Here is a 22,788-nt window from a genome sequence, read left to right as displayed (position 1 = left end):
CAAACAAACAAAAATCTATCTGTGCTAAAAGCAGGTGCTTGCCTCCCCAAAAAAATCCTTCATATTAATCTAAACAAATCCAAACTTTTATTTTTATCTCATGTCATTCTTTGAAGAATGATGACATATTTGTCTGCTTGGCTCTAGATGTTTTGGCTTGGTTTGGTTGGATCTTGTAGTTTACATATCTGGGTTGAGAAGGTTATTCTGTAATAACTTCCATGGGGAAAATACCCCATGTGACTCAAGGGTTTTGATTAGACACTCTGTTCTTTCTCTTTTTTTGCCAGAACTCAGGGTAGCAGTACAATAGAAAAGAGAAAGTAACAATACCTTGTCCAAGCTTGCCACATTGGTTTATCATGGAAGAATTCCAGAAGTGGCTCTTCACTCTCATTGGGGCCATCACTTGTTTGATTTGTCTGGTGAACTGCATTTGGTCTTTGAAATATTTCTTCCCACATATATGGAGTCCAATGCCTCAGTCTTTTTTCCAGTCCATGGGGGAATGGGCAGGTATACAAACTTTCCTTGTATTTTTGTTGTGGTAGATGGCTAATACTTTGCTAATCTATTAATCGATGCTAATTTCCTCTTCTGTTGTAAAGCATGTAAAACTTTTCTCCCACTTTTGTGTCTTTCTTTTGAACCAGATTGTGTGACAAGGCTATACAGTATTTAAAATGGAAAATAAATTTGAAGGGGCATGATAGTGGGCAATTGTTTTTAAATGTAATACCAAATGTAATACGATTTCAAATTCTACATCTTTCAGAAACAGGCACATTACTTTTGTTGATATGCTTTAGTCCTGGAAATGTGTGATATATTTTAGTTGTTATCAATTTGAAAATGCAGGAGAATTTGCTATTATGGAAAGTCTCTGTTCACTGAATACAATTTTCTGGCACTTATAGAACATAAGTGTCCTTAGCATTGTTATATAAAGATTATTTGACCTTTTGCTATTCTCTGTTCCTAAAGCATAATATAGTCCCCACAGTTCAAATTCATTAATATGGTATCATTTTAATTTGCCCCACAGGACAAGTTTCCCCTTATTTGTCTCCTAAAAATTCTCCCTGCCCTCTGAACACACTTTGGGGGCAGCACAAATGTGCCATAAAGCTTTAAGTGCTTCCATAGCCTTTAAGGTGCAATGGTCCCTTTCTGCTGGTGCAGTAAGTCCCTTCTTGTACCCCAGAAATCCCATTTTATGTATGTTTAGAATTTGTGCATTCTCCCAGTGCATTTTTTTCATTCTTAGCAGCTCCTCCTCTCTCCTTACACTGCATCAAAAATCCTTTTAAATTTAAAAAGCAGCTTATTAAAGCCATGTGTTACAAGATCTTGGGTTCAGTTTTAAGAGATTGACAGTGCAATCCTAAGCAGTTACTCATTTTTAGGATTACACATTTAATGTATAGACATGGCCACACCAAGCTTGAATTCAATTCAGATTTCAATTTAAAATAGTTCTAAAAGTAAGATGAATAAAAATTGAAATGAAAAACAAATTTAAAAGACAATTAAAATGTAAACCATGTTCTTATTTTATAACACCTCATCAGTATATGGGGTAGGAGTTTTTAAATTGAAAGTATAATTTACCCACCCCAAAGTAGATCTCATAAGGCACAAGTACTTATTTGAGAAGACCCATGTTGAAGTCTATAGAACTGTGCTTTAGTAGATTTTCTTCTTTCTGTCTACTGGATTAGTTCACTATCTGAAGAGCATTTTTGTAACCCAAATTATATATTGTGTAGCTTTTCTAAACACCCTGAAGACAAAAAAGACTAGGACACAGGCACACACACACACACACAAAATCCTGAACAACTGAGAGCTAAATAATACTAGGAAGAACAAGACAGCAGAAACCTAAAGCATTTACCTGCCTTTTCCTGCTTTAGTGATCACAGGAGCAGGGGATGGGATTGGAAAAGCCTATTCGTTTGAGGTAAGATAACCATATATGCAATTCATGTGGAAATAATATACTACTTACCATTTGTGCAGTACTTCAAAATATATAGAAAGCTTTGTGCTTTTCCCCCCTTAGAACTACTCCCTTCAATAGTTCATTGTTATTGGGTCCATCTTGCAAATGTGGGCACTGAGGCACAGGCAGTATATGCATATAGCCACTTAGTAAGGTGACCTCTAACATGAAAGTGCACAGCAATGTTCCCTCTAAGCTGAGTTAGTGAGAACTAGCTCACAGTCTTTTAGCCCCTGGCTCACACATTTTTGTCTTAGCTCAGAAAAAATGGTTCTGGAGCAAACTAATTTAAGCAGTAGGTCACAACTTTAATGCCAGTAGCTCACAAAGTAGAATTTTTGCTCACAAGACTCCACAGTTTATGGGGAGTATTGGTGCACAGATTATCATGCCTATTATGACAGGGAATTCCAAATGGCATACTTTATGTTTCATCCAGGACAGGGGTACTCTGCTGCAAAAATACTGCTTCTGGCACCTGTCTCCTAATGAGTGTGGCATTTGTACCCCAGTTTACAGACACTGCAATCATAAAATTGAGTCTGGTAGTACAGTCCACCATGGAATAGACTTGCCAATCCCCAGGTCCCAGCGGGGGTTTTCCCACTTTCCCAGGCTCCTTCCCACCCCCAGTCAGCTGGCTGGCAGGGGGAAGCCCCGCCCCACAACCACCATGTGACTTTCCACCGCCAGAGGCTTCAGTCTCCGATTGGAAAGGCTTCCTCTTGGGATGGTGTGTCTGTGGTACTTTGAAGAAGTTGGCAGCAACTCATGAGTAGAGATGCCAATTTCTCACTTCAGAGTCACCAGAAATGGGGGGGAGGGGAAGGAAATGTCTGCTGGGCATTTCATTATTCCCTATGTGGAGATAGATTCTTATAGGTTATAATGGGGAATTGATCTGGAGGTATCAGGGACTGTGGGAGGGCTGTTTTTTGAGATAGAGGCACCAAATTTTCAGTATAGCATCTAGTGCCCCTCCCCAAAATAGCACCCAAGTTTCAAAATGATTGGACCAGGAGGTCCAATTCTATGAGCCCCAAAAGAAGATGCCCTATCCTTCATTATTTCCTATGGAAGGAAGGCATTTAAAAAGGTGTGCTGTCCCTTTAAATGTGATGGCCAGAACTCCCTTGGAGTTCAATTATCCTTGTCACACCCTTGCTCCTGGCTCTGCCCCAATGTCTCCTGGCTCCACCCCCAAAGTCCCCAGATATTTCTTGAATTGGACTTGGCAACCCTACCATGGAATCTTCCATTAACACAGTAGTCTATAGGGCTTTGAAGCTACTGATTTCTGTTCTATCTGCATAACATTGACGAAACAATTCCCTGGAAGAGATGCTTATGCAGAAGCTCCTCTTTAACATGAACATGCTGTAGAAGAATTCACTAGAATAACAGGGGAGGGAGCAGAATAGAGTTAATCCTTGCCACAATAATACCCAAGATTTCCCTGCTCTTGTCACTAGGGGCCAGAATTTCCCAATTGGTTCAATCTCATTCAACCACACTTTGCAAAATTAGAATATGAAACAAGTTAGAGCAAGTTGGTAAATTATTTTTAATGATTAGGAGTCTATATGAAAATGTCATTAATCCAAGTATCTGCAAAATGCAATTTTTTTAGTTATGATAGTTCTGCACATTTTTCAATGCTGTTTGTTTGAAATATGTTTTTGTAGCTGGCTAAGCGGGGATTAAATACTGTTCTGATCAGCAGAACACTCGAAAAGCTGAAGAAGGTAGCCTCTGAAATTGGTAAGTCTTTTTTGGATGTGAGGCATCTTTATTTGAGGCCTCTATCAAAGGCCCAGTTTTTTAACCAACACAATTTCCATTTAAACATATCTCTAAACATGAAGACATACAGTGGACATTCCCAAGTATGTTCCTCTGCATGTTTATAGACTCATGCTTGAAACATTGTTCACTGTATGTATACCTTTTTTATTTTTTATGCAATATAGCTGCTGGATTTTGAAGTTTTTTCCCCTTCACATGACAAACTTGTCTTCTGCATAAAACATGTGCTAGCTGGAATTCAGTGCAAGAACTTCACTGGCACAGTGTGCTAAGAGCAGCCAACTATTTTGGTAGGTGCTCATACACTTTTTTTCTTTTCCAAACACAGAGAAAGCCACAGGAAGAAATGTGAAAATTATACAAGCTGATTTCACTAAAAATGACATATATGATGATATCAAAGAAAGACTTCAAGGTTTAGAAATTGGAATTTTGGGTAAGTTATTCAAGAACACCTTTCAATGGTCTCTTTTAGATAGCAATTATGAATGTCTCTCTGCATATAATTTTTGAAATCATTGTAATTTATCAGGAAACCATAACTGTGCAAAATATTCTAGGAAGATGTAAGCAGTAGAAAGTGTTTGAAAATTCTATGTCTCGTTAAAAGCAATTCAAACAAGTGTTTTGAATTAGGGAACCCATGAGGACTTTTGCTAGTTGATTCTTGTTCTCAAATAAACTTGGAAAGCTCAAGTTTGGATTAACAAAACATAATAATCATTCAGCTCAATATGTAGTAGACAATGCTGCCAGATGATGTTGTGATAGCCACAGGCATAGACTGCTTTAAAAGAGGGTTAGGTAGGTTCATGGATGATAGACATATCACTGACTATTTACCATGGTGAGTAAAGGGAACCTCCACATTCAGAGACAGTCAATCTCTGTATCCCAGTGCCAGAAAGCAACATCAGTGGAAGGCCTCAGCCTCTATGCCCTGTTGTTGGCCACTGCAGGAGACAGGATTCTCAACAAGACGGACCACTAGTCTTATCTGGCAAGGTTCTTCTTATATTCTTAATGGCAGATTATAGACACCGAATAAAAAAGATCAGATGCCTGGTTTCAAACAGTTGTCTGAATGAGTCCTCAGTCTTATGAGCTATTCAGTCAATCCACACATCAATCCAAGACCCATATGAGTTTGAATGCCAAGACCTCCATGAGTTTGGATGCCTCAAAAATCAACTCATTTTGCACAACAATTGGACTATGGTAGAAACATGCTGGATCATGCCGGTAGGATCATGCTAGACTTTGAGAGAAAGCCAGTTTCAAAGAGAGCCAGTTTGGTGTAGTGGTTAAGTGCATGCACTCTTATCTGGGAGAACCAGGTTTGATTCCCCACTCCTCCACTTGCACCTGCTGGAATGGCCTTGGGTTAGCCATAGTTCTGGCAGAGGTTGTCCTTGAAAGGGCAGCTTCTGGGAGAGCTCTCTCAGCCCCACCCACCTCACAGGATGTCTGTTATGTGGGGGAGAAGATAAAGGAGATTGTAAGCCGCTCCGAGTCTCTGATTCAGAGAGAAGGGCAGGGTATAAATCTGCAATTCTTGAGGGAGGTCCATCCTGAATTATTTCTATAAAACACTGAGGGAAATTGCCTTATCTCATGTTTGCTGACTTTGTATTTCATCAAAAAGGATCTCATATGTATACAGGTGTGACCACATGAGAGATTTGGCTTGACCTAGCCACACCTTCCCTCCAGATTTAATATGTGTGATCACATGCACACATCTGCCCTCCCCCCCCGAGTCCCATACTTATGTCTTCTTATTACAGGCTGGAACCAGATTAAATAGGTACCAGGAACTTCCCAGTAGCAAATCTCTAAAGTGCATGCAGGGCACATTTCCCAGCTGTCTGAATGGCCGGGGCATGCAGTGTACATGCCCCACATGCATAGGAGCAGTCTGAATGCTCCTCTTGTGTGTGTGCAGCCCGTGCCTCTCTCGGCAGCAGGGTAGGGGCTGTGTAATTGCCACAGCATGCATCAAAGAGCACCAGCTTTTTCAAAGCCGAGATTCTGCCATGCCAAATTCCCAATGTGATCCCACCCTATGACTGATTTGAGCATAGAATTGTCTTATTTAAAAATATCCTCAGCAACTGCTGTATCCTCCAAACAACCCAGTAGTTATATCATCTAATTGTGCTACTTATTGTGTTTCCCTTTATTAGTTAACAATGTTGGAATGCTTCACAACATCTATCCTTGTTGTTTCCTTGATGGAACCAAGAAAGATGAGGTAAGGATTTTATATTGAATGTAACAAAACCAAATTCAGTTATCTCAGTAAACAGCTTTCTTTTTCATGAGTGCAATTCCTTACTTTCTGTACCAACCATCCATCATATCTGCAAGCACTTATCTACAGTACCTATCCTACAGGAAATGGAAGATTGTCCCATGGAGTACGCAGAGGTTTCTGATCTTGCATTTCCTGTAAGGAGAGAAACTTGGATGGACAGCAGAGCATGAGACTCTTGCACTCCTTTTAGCCCAGCTAGCAGGGACCAATGGAGCATGCTCCAGGAGAGAGTTCAAATGTGTCTGAGTGTGCATATGCATATGTCTTTGAATTCCACACAAGGATAGGAAGATGGCAAACTTAATGGGCATACCTCTGTGCATCTTAATGTTGTAACTGGCTCTGGTTAATATTCTTTATGTCAGGGTTAGTTTTGTAAATACAAGACTTTAAAGAGATCATAGTGTGAGCACCTGTTTAGCCCAAGAAAGGCAGAAAATCCAAATGGCACAGCCCATTGTTATAGCAGTAGCATAATACTCTAATTAAAGTTGCCATACCTCCAGTTTTGTGGGGCATTTCCCTGCCACCATCCAACTGTCCCCAAATGTGATGAGATGTCATCACCCAGAAGCCACATCAGCATGTTGCCAATGTTGCTCAGTGATGCTGTAGTTTTTTGGCAAAACTCTATGGTAAAATTGCTACAAACAATAGAATTTTGCCCCCAAATTAAACTGTTTGTGATGTGATGACATCACTTCAGATGACATCATCATGTTTACATGCACAGCAGAAGATCCTGGAGAGGACCAAGGATTCTCCTGCTGGCAGCCAGGGAGGACCTGGCAACCCTAACTCTAATTAATTGAAATGTTTTTGTCCCTTAATGACACTCTAAGGCTTATACTCTTGCTTGAGCTGGGATGTCACAGGCTGCCTAATAGTAGAGCAGTTCTATCAGCATTTTCCTATGTCCAGCTGCTTACATACCACAGACTGCAACACAGTCTGCGAGATCAAGTCTATATAAAAACAAAAACTTGGCTTCACTGCGTATGCAACCCTTCTGCTTTTTATTCTCCACAGGATCTCATCAATTGCAACATGATCTCAGTCTCTAAGGTATGTACCACATACACACAAACTATATATGAAAATGAAGATATTCCTTCATTTTCCACATAATGCTCCTCCTGGGGGATTTGGGACCTTCAGGACCAATATGAGAGGACAGTCTGCAAGTGGAAAGGGGAGATTGGTGGCCATTGCCAGTTTGTTCTGGATCTCACCCACTGATTAGGTTTTAGGCTCTGCATTTGGAATCCAAACCTAACAGACCACATCCTTTAGTATAGTTATTCTAAGTAATCTGAACATAAAAGTTAATGAACTTCAGAAATAATGATGTCTGTTGATTTGCTAATCTTGTGTATATTAGGATCTCACCTAGCATTCCTGCTGATGGGGGGGGGTGTGCTGATTCCCCCCTCCTGAAGCAGACCTCTTATTCCCCCATCATGCTGTTCCTGAGAGTTCCCCATTTCCCAGATGTGCAAGACTAAATGCTACTAATATGGAGTCGAAAGCAGGAAAAAGCCATTGTAACTGCACATGGTAGTCAATGTACCTTCTAAATTCATATCACAGACACGGGCAACACATAAACAAAACTTTTAGTGTCATGTGTGACACTGCTATCCTGTCTTCAATCAACTTGCTAGTCTTCTAACTACATCCCCACAATTATATTCCACATATTGTAGGGCGATGAAATAAGGGTCAGAAAAATATAACTAGTTATGCTAAGAGCCCTGGACAAAAACATAGACCAATTTTGCACTCAGCTTACCCCGTTGTCACGTTCCTCTTCTCTGCGCAGCGTCCATTGGATTTTCAACTATCTGCACCGGAGTTACAGGAAGACTTGCGGCTTTCACACAGCAAACAGAAACCACTAAAAACCGGTTTCCGTTTGCTGCATGAAAGCCGTGACACTTCCTGTAACTCCGGCGTAGATAGTGGGAAATCCAACAGACGCTGCGCAGAGAAGAGGAATGTGGCAGCGGGGTAAGCTGAGTGCAAAATCGGTCATACTGTCCTTCTAATAGAGCTTTAATGTGTGGGAATGACAGCTGAAGTTTTTCATAACATTGAGGTAAATAACATCATCTGGTAAATAAAAGCCCGTTGAGCCTCTATTCAGGGCTGGCCCTTCCACTAGGCAAACTAAGTGATTGACTAGGGTGCTGGCCTTCTGGGGGCATCAAATTGGGCACTCCCCATGTGGTTATCAGTGCGGGACAGGGGCACCAGAAGTTAGCCTTGCCTGGGGGGCCAAATAGTCTAGGGCCAGCCCTGCCTCTATTAAAGGGATAGGACTTGTTTTTTTCTCTGGGTTGTTGGTAATCCTAAATATAGCCCATTTTCTAAGCAGAGTAGCCAGTGGGACTGACAGCATCCACACTGGCTGGTTAAGAACATAAGGAAATCTTGTGGGTCTGTTGTAGCTCTCAAAGTGGCAGTGAGATCACCCTAAGTAGCTCATGAACAGGTAGGGTTGCCAACTCTGGGCTGGGAAATGCCTGCAGATTTTAAGAGAAGAGCCTGGGAAGAGCAGGGTTTGGGGAGGGGAGGGTATAACACTCAGTGATATATTGCCACAGAATCCAAATAGCCATTTTCTCCAGGGCAACTGATCTTGGTCATTTGGAGATCAATTGTAATAGTAGTAGATCTCCAGATTACCACCTAGAGGTTGGCAACCCCCTGAACAAGACCTTAAGAAAAGAGATGTTGCCTGATATTTGTTCTTATTTTGTGGTAATAAGAGACCTTCTACCTTTGAAGGTGGATATTAGCTAAAATCAGACATAGCTAAATCTCCCCACAATGTATCTTGTCTATTTAAAATTCCTCTTAATATCAGCAAAGAACATACGCTTTTAGTTGGTGGATTGATTTTCTTCATCATGTACCTTGTGGAAATCTTTTTGATTTGTTTCCTCTCCATCCAGATGGGGTTAGAATATGTAACCTTGCAGTTTGGGATAACAGGTTAACTCGAACTGATACAGTGTGATTTGTAGTTCATTGCAACCTCAGCCAATATCTCTTTAAACATGATGCAGAGGATCTTTATCATTTTACTTTCCTCTTTGAACCATAAGAAGTAATTAGGATGTTTGCCTAAGGCCCTAAGCTCTGATTCACAATGAGTGACAAAAGGACTTTTGGCAGTTGTAAGTATGTTGAATTTTCCAAATACAGGATTTTTGTAAACAGATTCTGACAGCTACTGGTTTAATTGGTATCAAATTCTGCTCACAAAAATTAAAGGTTGAAATGTAAAATGATTTGATGGTAACCTCTTACTTCTAAATATGTACTTTGATTTTAGAGGGGTTTTTTTAAAAAAAATTGTTCTAACTTCTTTATAAATACAAATACTTTCTTTCAACATGCTTTCCTTCAACTCTTCACTACATTTTCATCCTCCATTTCTACTTGTTTTGTCCCTCCCACATCATGTCCGCCGAGAAACATTGATTTTGAGGTTGTTTTTCTCTTACTACTCATTCCTGGCTACCAGCTCTTTTCCATTCTCTGATGTCCATAGTCACCTTGGCACTGGGGGTGATCTTGGATGCTCTTGTGCAGCATACCTAATGTGTGTAAGCCACATGACACATGAATGACAATTACATGACAATCTTTTACGGTCCATAGTAGATGAAGGGAATTCTTGGCAGTGCTTGCTCTGCTCAAAGGAATGTTGCTGATGTCTGACACTGTTCTTTGTTGTAGATTCATTTCCTCAGACACACGTGGCGACATTATATCACATGAAACTTCAGTAAAAGTTGCAACATTGAACCAAAAATGTGTGAATTTTCATGCTGCTGAGGCTCAGGATCTACCTTGCAATAGCCTTCCCAAGCAGGAGACAGGTTGTCAGGACAAATTTCTCTAACTGACATTTACTCAGGAATTTGCCTAGCTGAAAGAACTGCAAGTGATGTGTTAATTGTAGGATCCCGTGTGGTATGGTAGTCAGATACCTGGACTAGGACTGAGGAGACCCAAGTCCAAAACCCCACTCAGCCATGAAGCTCACTGAGTGCAGGGCCAACTCTATAATGAGGCAACCTGAAACAGCAGCTACCACAGACAAAAGGTTTTATTTGGTGCGGGGGGGGGGCTCATGTCTCACTAGCCAACTACTTGCCTGCCTTCCTTCTCATAAAAGTTCAGCTGCAATTTCTGGTTGCTCTGACAACATGAAGTAAAGAGGCAGAAATCTCATAAGAGTTCAGGGAGCCCTACAGGATGTGGGTGGCTTGCTGCACTAATTTTCAAGAAAGCAAAGATGTAGGGATAGGATTGCAGACATGCCTAGAAAGAAAGAGGCTTTAACAGACTTAATGGGATGTTATTTACCAGATGATATTTGTCTCCATTCCACAAAAAAGCTTCAATTGTCCATTTTCACATATGAACCCTTTACAGAGATAGGACATTCGTACTCTAGTGTGTTGGCAACCCTAGGTGTTGTGTCTTGCAATTTGGTCCCTGAATTCACAACACAGCGCATGTGTGTGTGCGCCAAGGTGACCAGTGGGAGACCGCAGGTCACCGGATGTAAGGACGTAAATACCCTCTGCCTATGAAGATCTGTGGCAGGTAGTTTAACTGGCCAGGATTGGACCTGGCCAGGTAAGAGGGTTGTTCCAGGAGATGTATATAATCGGGGACCCGGCCTCGCCATGTTCTTTTTGTGTACTCACCAATAAAGCATGTTGCCTTCTACAAGTCTAGTAACTCCGTACATTACACTGGCGATGAAGGTGGGATCCTAGCCAGGTAGTTTCCCCATTGGGAAATTGCCAAACTGGCTGGAGACCAAGAAGGCACGCAGCCCAGAGAGGCAGAAGCGCCCACCGCCACCATGGCAACCTCGAATGGAATGACGGGCCACATCGCAGAGTTCGACCCTGCCAAACCTGAAAGGTGGGAGACCTATGCGGAGCATGTCAACTGCTACCTACGGGTGAACGTGATTACGGACGACAGCCGGAAGCGAGACGTGCTCCTGAGTGTCTGTGGGGATGCCATATTAGAGATTGCCAAAGGTCTCTCGGCCCCCGCAAAAACTTACGAGGCAGTAGTCAAACTCTTACCGGGCATTCCTTGCTCCAGCCATCCATCATCGCCCGCCGATTCCTGTTCCACAAGAGAGATCAAGGGGTGGGAGACGTGCGCATATGCGCGGACTATAAATGCACAATAAATAAAGCACTCCAGGACAACCCATACCCCGTCCCAGTGGTCAGCCATGTTCTCGCATCCTTAGCCGGCTCTAAGGTTTTTGGGAAGCTGGACCTGGCCCAAGCATACCAGCAGCTCCCAGTGGATGCCGAGACAGCTGAGGCTCAAACAATAGTGTCTCACAGGGGAGCTTTCAGAGTGTGGCGATTGCAATTTGGGGTTAGTGTGGATTCAGGACTCTTTCAGAGCATAATGGACTCTCTCCTTAAAGGGATTCCTGGAGTACAACCTTTTTTTGATGACGTTTTGATCGCTGCCCCGGACGCCGAGGAGTTCAGCTGCCGTCTGAAAGAGGTACTCTGCCACTTTCAGATGGCAAGACTTAAGGTGAAGCGGGAGAAGTGCTCTCTCGAGGTGCCGAGGATGGAGTTCTTGGGGTTCGCAGTGGATGCCGTGGGAATACACCCGACGGCAGACAAGACCAGGGTGATAGTCCACGCCCCGGGCCACACATGCAAGGCGGAGCTGCGAAGTTTCATTGGACTCTTGAACTTTTATCATTCCTTCTTGCCCCACAAAGCTGCCCTCGCAGAACCCTTACATAGGCTCCTTGATAAACACGCCCCGTGGGTCTGGGTAAAAAAGCAGACTGCCGCTTTTCAGGCAGCCAAGGACATCCTGGTCTCCAATGCAGTTCTCCACCATTTTGATGATTGCCTTCCAGTGATTCTAGCCTGTGATGCTTCCCCGTACGGGGTGGGCGCTGTCCTGGGGCACCAACTTCCAGATGGGAGGGAAGTCCCCGTGGCCTATCACTCTCGGACCCTGACCCCCGCGGAGCAAAACTATGCCCAAATAGACAAGGAGGCGTTGGCAATCATGGCGGGTGTGCACAAATTCAACTACTACCTCTACAGCAGGTGTTTCACAATTGCCATAGACTACAAGCTGATGCTGGGCCTCCTCGCCCCGGACCACCAGACACCGCAAATCCTGTCAGAGCACATCCTGAGGTGGAACCAGTTCCTCAACTCATACATGTATAGGCTAGTCCACCGCCCCGGTAAAGCAATGGGACATACAGACGCCCTCAGATGCCTTCCGCTGCCCTTGATGTACCCCGACCCAGCCCCTGCCCACCACGTGATGCTACTGGAGACTCTATCGGAGAGGCCTCTCCATGCCGCTGAGGTAGCTCGGGCCACAGGCAGAGACCGCATCCTCCACGAGTTTTCAACTGGGTAGGAAGGGGGTAGCCCACGGGCAAACTGGACGCTGAGTTCAGGGCATTTGCATCCCGCCGGGAAGAACTGTCCATACACAAGGGGTGCATTATCTGGGGTAGCAGGGTGGTGATTCCCCCCCCCCCTGCATGAGACGCACCCAGGGATAGTGCATATGAAGGCCCTGGCACGTAGTTATGTATGGTGGCTGGGGATGGACAAAGAGATAGAGGAGTGGGTTAGAAGGTACCTATCCTGCCAAGAGTCCCGGCCAGATCCGCCCAGTGCCCCCATCCACCGCTGGGAGTCCAATTGTGTGCCATGGTCCCGGCTACACCTAGACTTCGCGGGGCCATACCAGGGCCAAATATCCCTTATCCTGGTGGACGCCTACACAAAGTGATTGAAGGTGATCTCCGTAGCTTCAGCCTCCACCACGGCCACAGTCAGAGCCCTACGAAGGGTCTTTTGCACCCACGGGATCCCCGAGACCTTAGACACGGACAACGGGACCTTACCTCCCGGGACTTCCAGGAGTTCCTGAATAGGTACCTCATCCAGCACATACGGTCCGCTCCCTTCCATCAAGCCACCAACAGCCAAGCAGAGCGCATGGTGTGCACCACCAAGGATGCCCTGGGTCACATAGTACAGGGAGATTGGGACCACCGCCTGGCAGCCTTCCTATTTGGGAACCAAATCACCCCCAGCCCAGTCACCGGTTTAAGCCCAGCAGAGCTGCTCATGGGGAGAAAATTGACCACTAGGCTAGATAGGTTGCATCCAGACCGGGCCCCAGACCTCCACAGCTCCCCCAAGACAAGAGAAGCTGCTAGGGGGTTCTTTCCAGGGGATCCAGTCTACCCTAAGAACTTTGCAAGTGGGCGGAAGTGGTTACCAGCCCGGGTGCTGTGGGTCACTGGGTCCCGCTCTTACGAGGTCTCATCAAAGGGGGGCCAGATCCTTAGGAGGCACATTGATCAGCTGCGCTGCCGCACCTTGCCGGAAGAACAGGCAGAGACCGGGGGAGTAGGTAGAGGGGTAATAGTGGTACCACCACCAGAAGCCACCCAGCCAGTGCCAGCCACGCCAGCTTTGTGGGCAGAGGAGCCCAGCAGCGGCTGGAGCGACCCCTACCCCGTGGGGGTGCAAGGAGAGGCTTTGGAGCAGTTGCAGGCACTGGGCAGCACTCTTCTAGCTTCACCTCACAACGAGGAACCAGCAGCCCCCGCAGCCACAGCAGCCTCTCCAGTTCCCCAGATAAAAACTAGGAGGTCGAGTAGGAAACGAAGGACACTGGCTTACTTGAAAGACCATGTTTCTTGAACTAGGGGGGGAGGAGTGTTATGTCTTGCAATTTGGTCTCTGAATTCACAACACAGCACGTGTGCGTGCGCGCCGAGATGATCAGTGGGAGACCGCAGGTCACTGGATGTAAGGACGTAAATACCCTCCGCCTATGAAGATCTGTGGCGGGAAGTTTAACTGGCCAGGTAAAAGAGTTATTCCGGGAGATGTATATAATTGGGGACCCGGCCTTGCCATGTTCTCTTTGTGATGTACTTGCCAATGAAGCATGTTGCCTTCTACAAGTCTAGTAACTCAGTACATTACACTAGGTAAGGAGGGTTATCTTCTTGGGTTTCTCAGATGGAGGCCAGAAGAGTAATGAGGAATAGCAATACAGATGTGATGGCAAAACTCTGAGCCACCTTTGACAGGGTGGCTTTGGGCCAATCATACTTTGCTTAGCCTAACCCACTTTATATTGAAGAGAAAGTGCTTCTTAGAGGAAGTGCAGGAAAATAATGTGATAGCTCACAAAGCAAAAGAGCCTTCCTGTAGCACAGAACTCAGTCATGTAGGCCATGCCTTCTTTGCTATACTCTAGAAACATAATATTAGAATTTTCCAAAGAGTAGAAGGGACAAGGTCTGACAGGAATACAAGAAAAAGGAGTACTTTTGTCATGGTAGAGGAGACCTTGCAGATTTGTGTGAGGAGAAAAACTCCTTATTGACTGGAAGAGATAAAGGATGCCCTGTGGTCTGGATGAAGAAAACTAGGTTTCCTAATAGGATTAGCAACCTTCAGGTGGTGACTGGAAGTTTTCTGCCATTACAACTGATCTCCAGGTAAAAGAAATCAGTTACCTCAAAGAAAAGGCCACTTTAATTTATATAGAGACTGATTTCCCACTCACCCTACACCACTCTGATGTTCCTCTTTTCAGCGTGGTGTTCTTCCGATTTCCCACTACCTGCCCTGGGGCTTCAGCCTGCATCGCTGTTTTTGCGTGGCAAAGAGAACTGGTTTTTAGCTGTTTCTCTTTCCTGCACAAAAGCGGCGACGCAGTCTGAAGCCCTAGGGCAGGTAGTGGGAAATCCAGAGTCCGTCACACTGAAAAGAGTGGTGTAGGGTGAGTGCAAAATCAGCCAGAGTTTCATAGTTTCAGAACTATAAATAGTATTAGTTTTTTCTTATCCTTTGCTCTGTAGTTGTTAGACAATTCCTTGCTCAGTTACACTTAACCCCACCCCCTTTCGTGAGCAGCGGCTTTAAGTACAATTAAAGTTGGTGGTGGTTTTAAAACAATTGGTGCCATATAGTGGGAGTTCTGCCCCACATAAAAGCCTGGTCACATGCTTAGCAAGGTACCAAGAAAAGTTGGGAAAACTCTTGCCTAGATCTGTTATTACTAAAACAAATTACCCCAACATACTAGATTAATTGGAATGGGTAGTTAGGAAAGATCTATGGGTTTTTATTTAAAGAAGAGTTTTCAAAGAATCAAACGGAAATAATTTCCTGGAAGTCTACAAAAGCTTATCTTCTTCTGACTGTGCAGCAGGGTCAAAACCCATCTGACCAGTCCCCTCGCTATCCATCTTTATCTGCATTGGAACCACTTCATAATGACAATGGAATGCTTTGAATAAGTAGCCATTTTTGTTCATTACCTCGTCTATAGACATGCACATTGTTACGAGTCTAAACATTCTTTCTTTCTTTTTTAGATGACACAGATAATTATGAAACAGATGGTATCAAGGTAAAACTTGCTTGAAGTGGATTCTAGGCTTCCTGAAATAAGCTTTCCAACACTGATAATTTATGGGTAGAGTTCACAGATTGCACAGTCTGTTAGGAACTTTCATGTTCACAATATACAAATATATTCTTGTTCTATTAGATTTTTATCTTGCCCTTTCCCTAAGGAGATCAAGGGAAATATACATGTCTTCCCTATCTGATTCTCACAGCATCACTGCAAGGCAGGTTAGAGTGAAAGATAGTGAATGACCAAAGGCTAGTCAGTTTGATCATGACAGAGTAGGGGTTTGGATCACAGTCTTCCAAATCTTAGTTCAACACTCTAACCACACTGGCTGCAGCTATGTTTGGTGCCAGGGTATGTGGCACTTCTCAGATAATAACAGTGCCACGTGTACTTTGCTAATTCAATGAGCTACATAAGTTATAACCATTTGCATTTTGTTTTGCCTTTTTATTCTGCCTTGGGAAAGGCAAGGATTATGTTTTGTTGGTGGGATTGGTAGGTACCTTTTGCAAGCAATTATGGTTATATTTAAGGTGTGCTGCTTATTTTCTTGTTTTCTCTGTTATTAGGCTGTGTTTTTATTTGTAAGCAGCCTTGGCTTCCTTTTTAGTGGAAAAGGCATAATTTAAATAGTTTCAAAAATACTTGAGATGGCTTTTACTAAGTTTAGAAGATTTTTACAGACTGGAGCCTCAGTCTGGCAGAAGAGGGCATCTTCTGCTTGGAACCTTGCGTATTAACCAAGAGAGTGGACTATCCCATTAGTCTTAAGACTTCCCCATCCTGGAACCTCTGAGCATAGGGACGCATAGGTAAGTCCACATTCTCTTTTCACTGCAAATAATATAACACCAAGATGATTTCCACAATTTTTTATATTTTTTCCAGACAAAAGGGACTTATTCTGAACATTGCTTCTGCTGTGGGAACTTTCCCCTGCCCATTGTATACCATCTATTCTGCTTCTAAAGTAAGTATTTTAAGAAAAATTATTCGTTTTATGACAGTAGACCGTTGGCTATTTCTTCATACACACATAGAGTTTTTAGGTATATCTTTGATCTTAATATTAATTGTAGGTGTTTGGAGTTTTGAATTTTTATTTATATTTAACTATATCTTACACACATTTTATGTATATTTTATATGGTATGTATATTTTATGTATGTTTTAGATGTTATCACATCATAATTGTATCATTTCATTGGTTATGAGCTGAATTACCAAGAACTGTTTGGGAATCCGTTATAAATTAAATTTACACACACACACATACTGATATGAACTCGAATCTTTCTTGCCATTTGGCAAGGTGATACTTGATCAAATTACTGTGGTGAAAGAGCTTGTTTCCTTCCTGACAGTTTGGATCAGGAGCTTTAGTTCCTTCCACGCCGTTTTCCTGACCTGAAATGTTCCTGGGGAGCTACTGTTTGCCCTTCTGGAGAAATCTATGGGTATTTCATCAGTACATGTGGAGTCCCCAGTTGAGCAATAACACCCACTGGGGCTCATTGTAAGTCAGGAAAAATTGTATAATTTTAGAAGTAATAATCAAAGGCTGGAATTCTAGCAGGAGTTCCTTTGCATATTAGACCACACACCCCTGATGTAGCCAATCCTCCAAGAGCTTACCAAAAAACCCTTGTAAGCTCCTGGAGGATTGGCTACATCAGGGATGTGTGACCTAATATGCAAAGGAGCTCCTGCTAAAATTCCATTCCTGGTGATTAATAATAATAATAATAATAATAATAATAATAGAAGTGTAAACACTTTCTCCTCATGTTCCATTGTCATGTGAATTGGGCTCGCACACCTGGGAACTAAATTCCCAATGGGGAACTACCAAAACACATTGACCAGAAGTCCGTGTAGGGAACATGGGGACTTTGTAATGTGTAAATTGGCTTGCATAGAAAGTCCTTGTGGTGGAACCAGACATGACTCAAGGACTGAGTAACATGTAGTTATTATAACTTTCATCTTTGACAATATAAACAAGATTTGTTGCTGGGTTCCTGTAACACTTCCACCCCTGTGTTTAACATACCACTATCAGAAACTGGGGATAGGTGGGGGGGGGAGTCATTTTCTCCAAGGGGAACCAGTCTTAGTAAGAATCCCTCACTCCCTCATCAACTGCCACTACTTCCTGGTTACCCTGCCACCCTTTCAAGTTTGATGCCAGAAGGAGCATCAAACATAGTTATTTGGTAATGTTGACCACAGCCAAGGAAGATGCAAATGGATGTATGCCTAAAGAAGAGAAAAGCTGCTGTGGCAGCTTTAAAGAGATAGATAATAATAAATTGATTTCAGCAGCACTGGAGAGGGAGCAGAGAGCTACTTTTAATTGCCTGGAGAGTGGCTGGTCACTTCCGAGTTACCTTCTACCTATCTCTGATATAGAGCAGACCTGTACCCATTCATTTACATTAACTTAATTTAGTGAAATTAATGACAGCCTTACAAGCACCATTCTTGCATGCCACTAAGAATATCCACCAATAAAATTGTCAAATGAGATAATGTCAATAAAGAAGATTCAAGGGGTCCCAAATAATTTTAAGGGAAGGAGGCCAAAGGAACTAGAAATGAAGTCTGATGTTACAGTAATGAAGTCAGATGTCCATTTATATAAATATACAAGCAATGCAATTTTCTCCTTATTCAATATATTTAATTTTGTCAATTTAGGCTTTTGTGTACACATTCTCCAAAGCACTTGAAGTGGAATATAAAACAAAGGGAATTATCATACAGGTGATGTATTTTTATCTGCCTTTGGAACAACCTAAAATTCAAATCCTCTGAAGAGAAATGAGCAAACTCAGATGGTTTTATTATTTCTTCTTATCTCTTCATTATGTGAAGCTTTAATCTCTGCTGTTTACTGCATACTAGTATATGCTCCTCATTAACATAGTAAGAACATTCTGTAGTTTACAAAGATCTGCTTGTTTGATGATGTTCTTAATGATGATCTGATTTCAGGTAGTGACTCCTTATGGTGTATCTACTCCAATGTCCAAGAACCCAAAACCTAATCTAATAACAAAGTCAGCAAAAGCATTTGTTAGAGAATCCCTGGATTATGTGAGACTCAGCAATGAAACACACGGATGCTTAGCCCATGAAATCTTGGTAATTCAATTGTAAAATGGCTCTCTATTAGCAGCATTAAAGACTTTAATGTTGTTTATTATAGTCTTAAATGGTATGTGTTCAGTTTCTTCTTAACTCTTTTAGTCCTTGTATACATAGCCAAATTAACACCACAGATTATGGTAATACATAACCTTAGCTGTTATTGATATTAAGCCATAATGAGATGTTTATAATGGTGGGATAAAACCTGCTTTGGTGCTTGGCTGCATCTGAATGCCAAAAATTGTGTGATGAAATGTATTTTTCTTACCTGTAGCCTATCCCAAGTACTTGGAATGAAAAGGCTGGCCTCTCTTGAGAATTCTAATACCACTTATCATGCCTTCTTCATGCATACCATTCAGAAGTCAGCTGTGAAATAGAACTTGTCACTGCATTTTCAGGTGCATCCTTACATAACATACATTCAGCAGTGAGTCCATTATGGAAGTTAAATCACTGCAGTTGTGTCACTTGTACTGTCTTTTCCCCATATCAAGTTCAGTAGGAAACCTTTTTTCTGTTTTAGCAAATGCCAAGTAACTACAGTACCAATCAACTGGTATTGTGTAATTCACAACAAATAGGGTTGTGCATAGCATTGAATGGCTGTCTGTCATGATAGTCTTGAATCCAAAAGTAGTTTTTTAAGAAAATTAAAAATCAGATGGGGAAAAAAACTTCTGAAGTCCCAAACAAATATTTAAGGAGATGACGGTGCTGATACTTGAGCAAGGGATTACCCAAAAAGCATAGTAGACAGAAACATAGGGTGATCCAAAGACTTTATGTGTGACAGTTCAGAATCAGAAGCAGGTGAGCCAGAACTCATGCATCCAGGTATATTTGACATTTAAACTATCAAAGGGCCTGTTCAGATGCACAGTTCAATCAGTTGTCGCTGCTGTTTCCTACCGGATTAAAAGTGGCTGATCAGACAGCAACATCTGCCTCCCGGGAGTCAATCATTGTCGCCCCCCTCCAATCCTTCTCCAAACTAGATTATTTTGTTACCTGCTCCTTTGCGGTGTTTTTTTGAGTTGTCCGGTTTCACCTCGTAGTGTTCTCTTTCTGGATAGTTCTGCTGTGATATTAACTAACTTCCAGATGTCTGAAGGCTGTTCCAGAGCAAAAGGAGCCTCAGACATCCGGTTTACAGTCACCATTTTTTTTACTACTTAGCGATGTGCACATAACCACATAATTTTTTTTAATCTATGTGCATGCACATTATGCTCATGCGCAAAATAGTGGAGGAAACAAAAAAATAACTGCATGGTGCCGTTGTGTGGGCGGCAGAAGACGGTTTCACCGCAGAGTGATTTGAATTGCAGTATGGCAGTCTAATCAATAATATCCAGAACAAAGATATTCAGAACAGAACTGGGTCAGTTTAACACGGACTCAACACGCTGTGTGAACAGGGCCAAAGAGTGCTTTCCGAGAAATCCTCTATGTTCTGGTTTACTGTGCAGCTGAAACATGTTGTTACTTATGGAGAACATATATGAACTTAACATTGGTAATATTTTTCTGTTGCTATAAAACCAGTCCACATAATTAATTTTTTTTTTGTTTAAAGGCATTCTTCTTGCATTTTGTCCCTTTGTGGGTCTTTCACACTGACAGAGTACAAGAAATTATTCTACGCCTGAATCCAAAATACCTGAAAAAGATGCAGAAGAGAACCTGACCAAGCTTCATTGTACTGCATGTCATTGCTTGATAGTCTGGCATGAATTATGTCCAATAAGAATCAATTGAAACATTTTCAGTATAAGTATAAAAAGCTCTTCAGAGTCAGTGCTGGTCTTTTAAAAATGATGACCGATTTCCCACTCACCCTATGCCACTCTGACATTCCTCTTTTCAGCATGGCATCCTTCCGATTTCCCACTATCTGCTCCAGGGCTTCAGCAAAGATTGGTGTTTTTGAGCGGCAAAGAGAAACTGGTTTTTAGCGGTTTCTCTTTGCCCTGCAAAAACATCAATGCACGCTGAAGCCCCTGGGCAGATAGTGGGAAATCAGAAGAACACCGCACTGAAAAGAGGAATGTCAGAGCAGCGTAGGGTGAGTGCAGAATTGGTCAGTGTTTTAGCTTCAGTTTGGACCACATGTTATTAACTTCTGCTTCTGCAACCCCTTCTATAGCATGCCCTGAGCAAATAGGTGGTGCATACTAAAAAAACAATGTAATAGTATTGCTCATTATTGCAATATTGTTTTGAAGATTTATTTCCACAGGTGATGTAAGATCTGTGGGAAATATAGCCCTGTGTGAGCACAATGTGATTGTAAAAGAGGTAAAGAGATTTTTGTGTTGGTAGAGAAAGATAGAATCTCGAGGTGGGACTTTCAGAAATGTTTCCTTTTTGTGGGAAAGAGTTTAAGGTATGGACGCAAGGGCTGGTAGATATAAGCAAGTGGAAGAATGGTTATTTGGGTATTAATCTGGGGTGAAGGAATGGCAGCAGAAGGACTGAGATGTGAAATAAGAACTAAGGAGATCTAACGACAGCATTAGTGACCTATGTTTACTTTTGGATTTCTCCGAAAAAGTGAGATTTTTTTACTTAAAAGTTTTCTTTCTTTCTTTCTTTCTTTCTTTCTTTCTTTCTTTCTTTCTTTCTTTCTTTCTTTCTTTCTTTCTTTCTTTCTTTCTTTCTTTCTTTCTTTCTTTCTTTCTTTCTTTCTTTCTTTCTTTGTCATAAAATCACAGCTGACTTATGGCAACCTCACTGAGTTTCCAGAGCAAGAGACATTCAGAGGTTGTTTGCCATTGTCTGGCCATGTCACTCAATCCTGGTATTCTTTGGTGGTCTCCAGGACTTTTTTTTTTTAGCAGGAAAGCACAGGAACACAGTTCCAGCTAGCTTGGCATCAGGGGGCATGGCCTAATATGCAAATGAACTGTTGGGCTTCTACAAAAAAGCCCTGTGTGAAACAATGTTGATGTCAGGAGGTGTGGCTTAATATGTCAGTGAGTTCCTGCTGGGCTTTTTCTACCAAAAAAAAAAAGCCCTGAAGGTCTTCCATCCAAATACTAGCCAGGGCCAACCCTAGTTAGCTTCTGAGATATGGCAACATTAGGCTAGCCTGGACTATCCAGGTCAAGGCAAAAGTTTTCTACCTAAGTTTATTTCCTAGTTGAAAATTCACATTCAGATTCATCCAGAAACTTTTGAAACACAGGATTTATGAGCAGTGCTGAGATGATTTGCAGGGTTCTTAATCTGACCTAGTTTAAGTAAATTGTGCAGCATGTAATCCATACCATGTTTGCATTGTGTTAAATTAATGCCTCGAGTATTAAACAATAAATCTACCACATCAGTTAAAATAATAAATATGCTTTAAATACTATGGCTGTTTTGGTGTGCTTCCTTATTTCATTCTTTCTTTTTAAAAACAAACAGTCAACATAAGTACAGGATACACATAGGCTAATTACATCAATAAATTGTGGGTCTGTGTGAGGCTTTGGCCTTGGCTATCTGGTTGAAAAAACATATTGTACAAATCCCACCTGGGTCCTGAATATGACCACATTCCATCAGATTGGCTGTGTAAAGATTTCAGCATGGAGACTCCCATAGCTCATTGCTGATTGTTTCCATCATGGCACTCATAATTACATCTACCAATAAGTTTACCCAACTAGTTTCCTGAGTCTATTTCTGGTAAGAAACACACCATTGAGGAGAAGGCTGAGACCCCATCCCATGTGCCACAGTCCCATCCAAAATGGGTCCCAGCACACTGAATGTTAAGCTTAATTATTTTCTGGGAACTCCAGATGCAAGATGCCCAGTGCCCACCTGGCTAGGCTCTCAGACTCCCTTCCACAGGCTCCTGCTTAGTTGCCTTCTTGCTTCTAGGCTTGTTCCAGAACCACAAATGCTGCCAGCACCAAGGACATGGGGAGCTGCTAGCTGATTGTATCCCCCCCCCCCTCCTCTTGTGGTTTGTTTAGCTGATGGAGAAAAGATGTGCTTGTGGGTACATTGATGAGTAGT

General features: G+C 42.4%; 1 protein-coding gene across 1 annotated transcript; it reads left to right on the top strand.

The window, feature by feature from the left end:
• Window positions 1–109: 109 nt before the first annotated feature.
• On the top strand, window positions 110–20,572 carry HSD17B3 (hydroxysteroid 17-beta dehydrogenase 3). The gene is made up of 11 exons (XM_060236410.1): window positions 110–516; window positions 1,917–1,963; window positions 3,691–3,766; window positions 4,140–4,247; window positions 5,998–6,065; window positions 7,158–7,193; window positions 15,577–15,611; window positions 16,509–16,590; window positions 18,322–18,387; window positions 18,619–18,768; window positions 20,354–20,572. Exons 1-11 carry the CDS (start codon window positions 363–365, stop codon window positions 20,462–20,464), a joined length of 933 nt encoding a protein of 310 aa, XP_060092393.1. The 5' UTR covers window positions 110–362; the 3' UTR covers window positions 20,465–20,572.
• The last annotated feature ends 2,216 nt before the right edge of the window (window positions 20,573–22,788 follow it).

Source organism: Heteronotia binoei, chromosome 4, assembly GCF_032191835.1.
Source record: "Heteronotia binoei isolate CCM8104 ecotype False Entrance Well chromosome 4, APGP_CSIRO_Hbin_v1, whole genome shotgun sequence".
Taxonomy (NCBI): domain Eukaryota; kingdom Metazoa; phylum Chordata; class Lepidosauria; order Squamata; family Gekkonidae; genus Heteronotia; species Heteronotia binoei.
The sequence above is the reverse complement of the archived record's forward strand: the minus strand, read 5'-3'. Positions and strand labels throughout refer to the sequence as shown.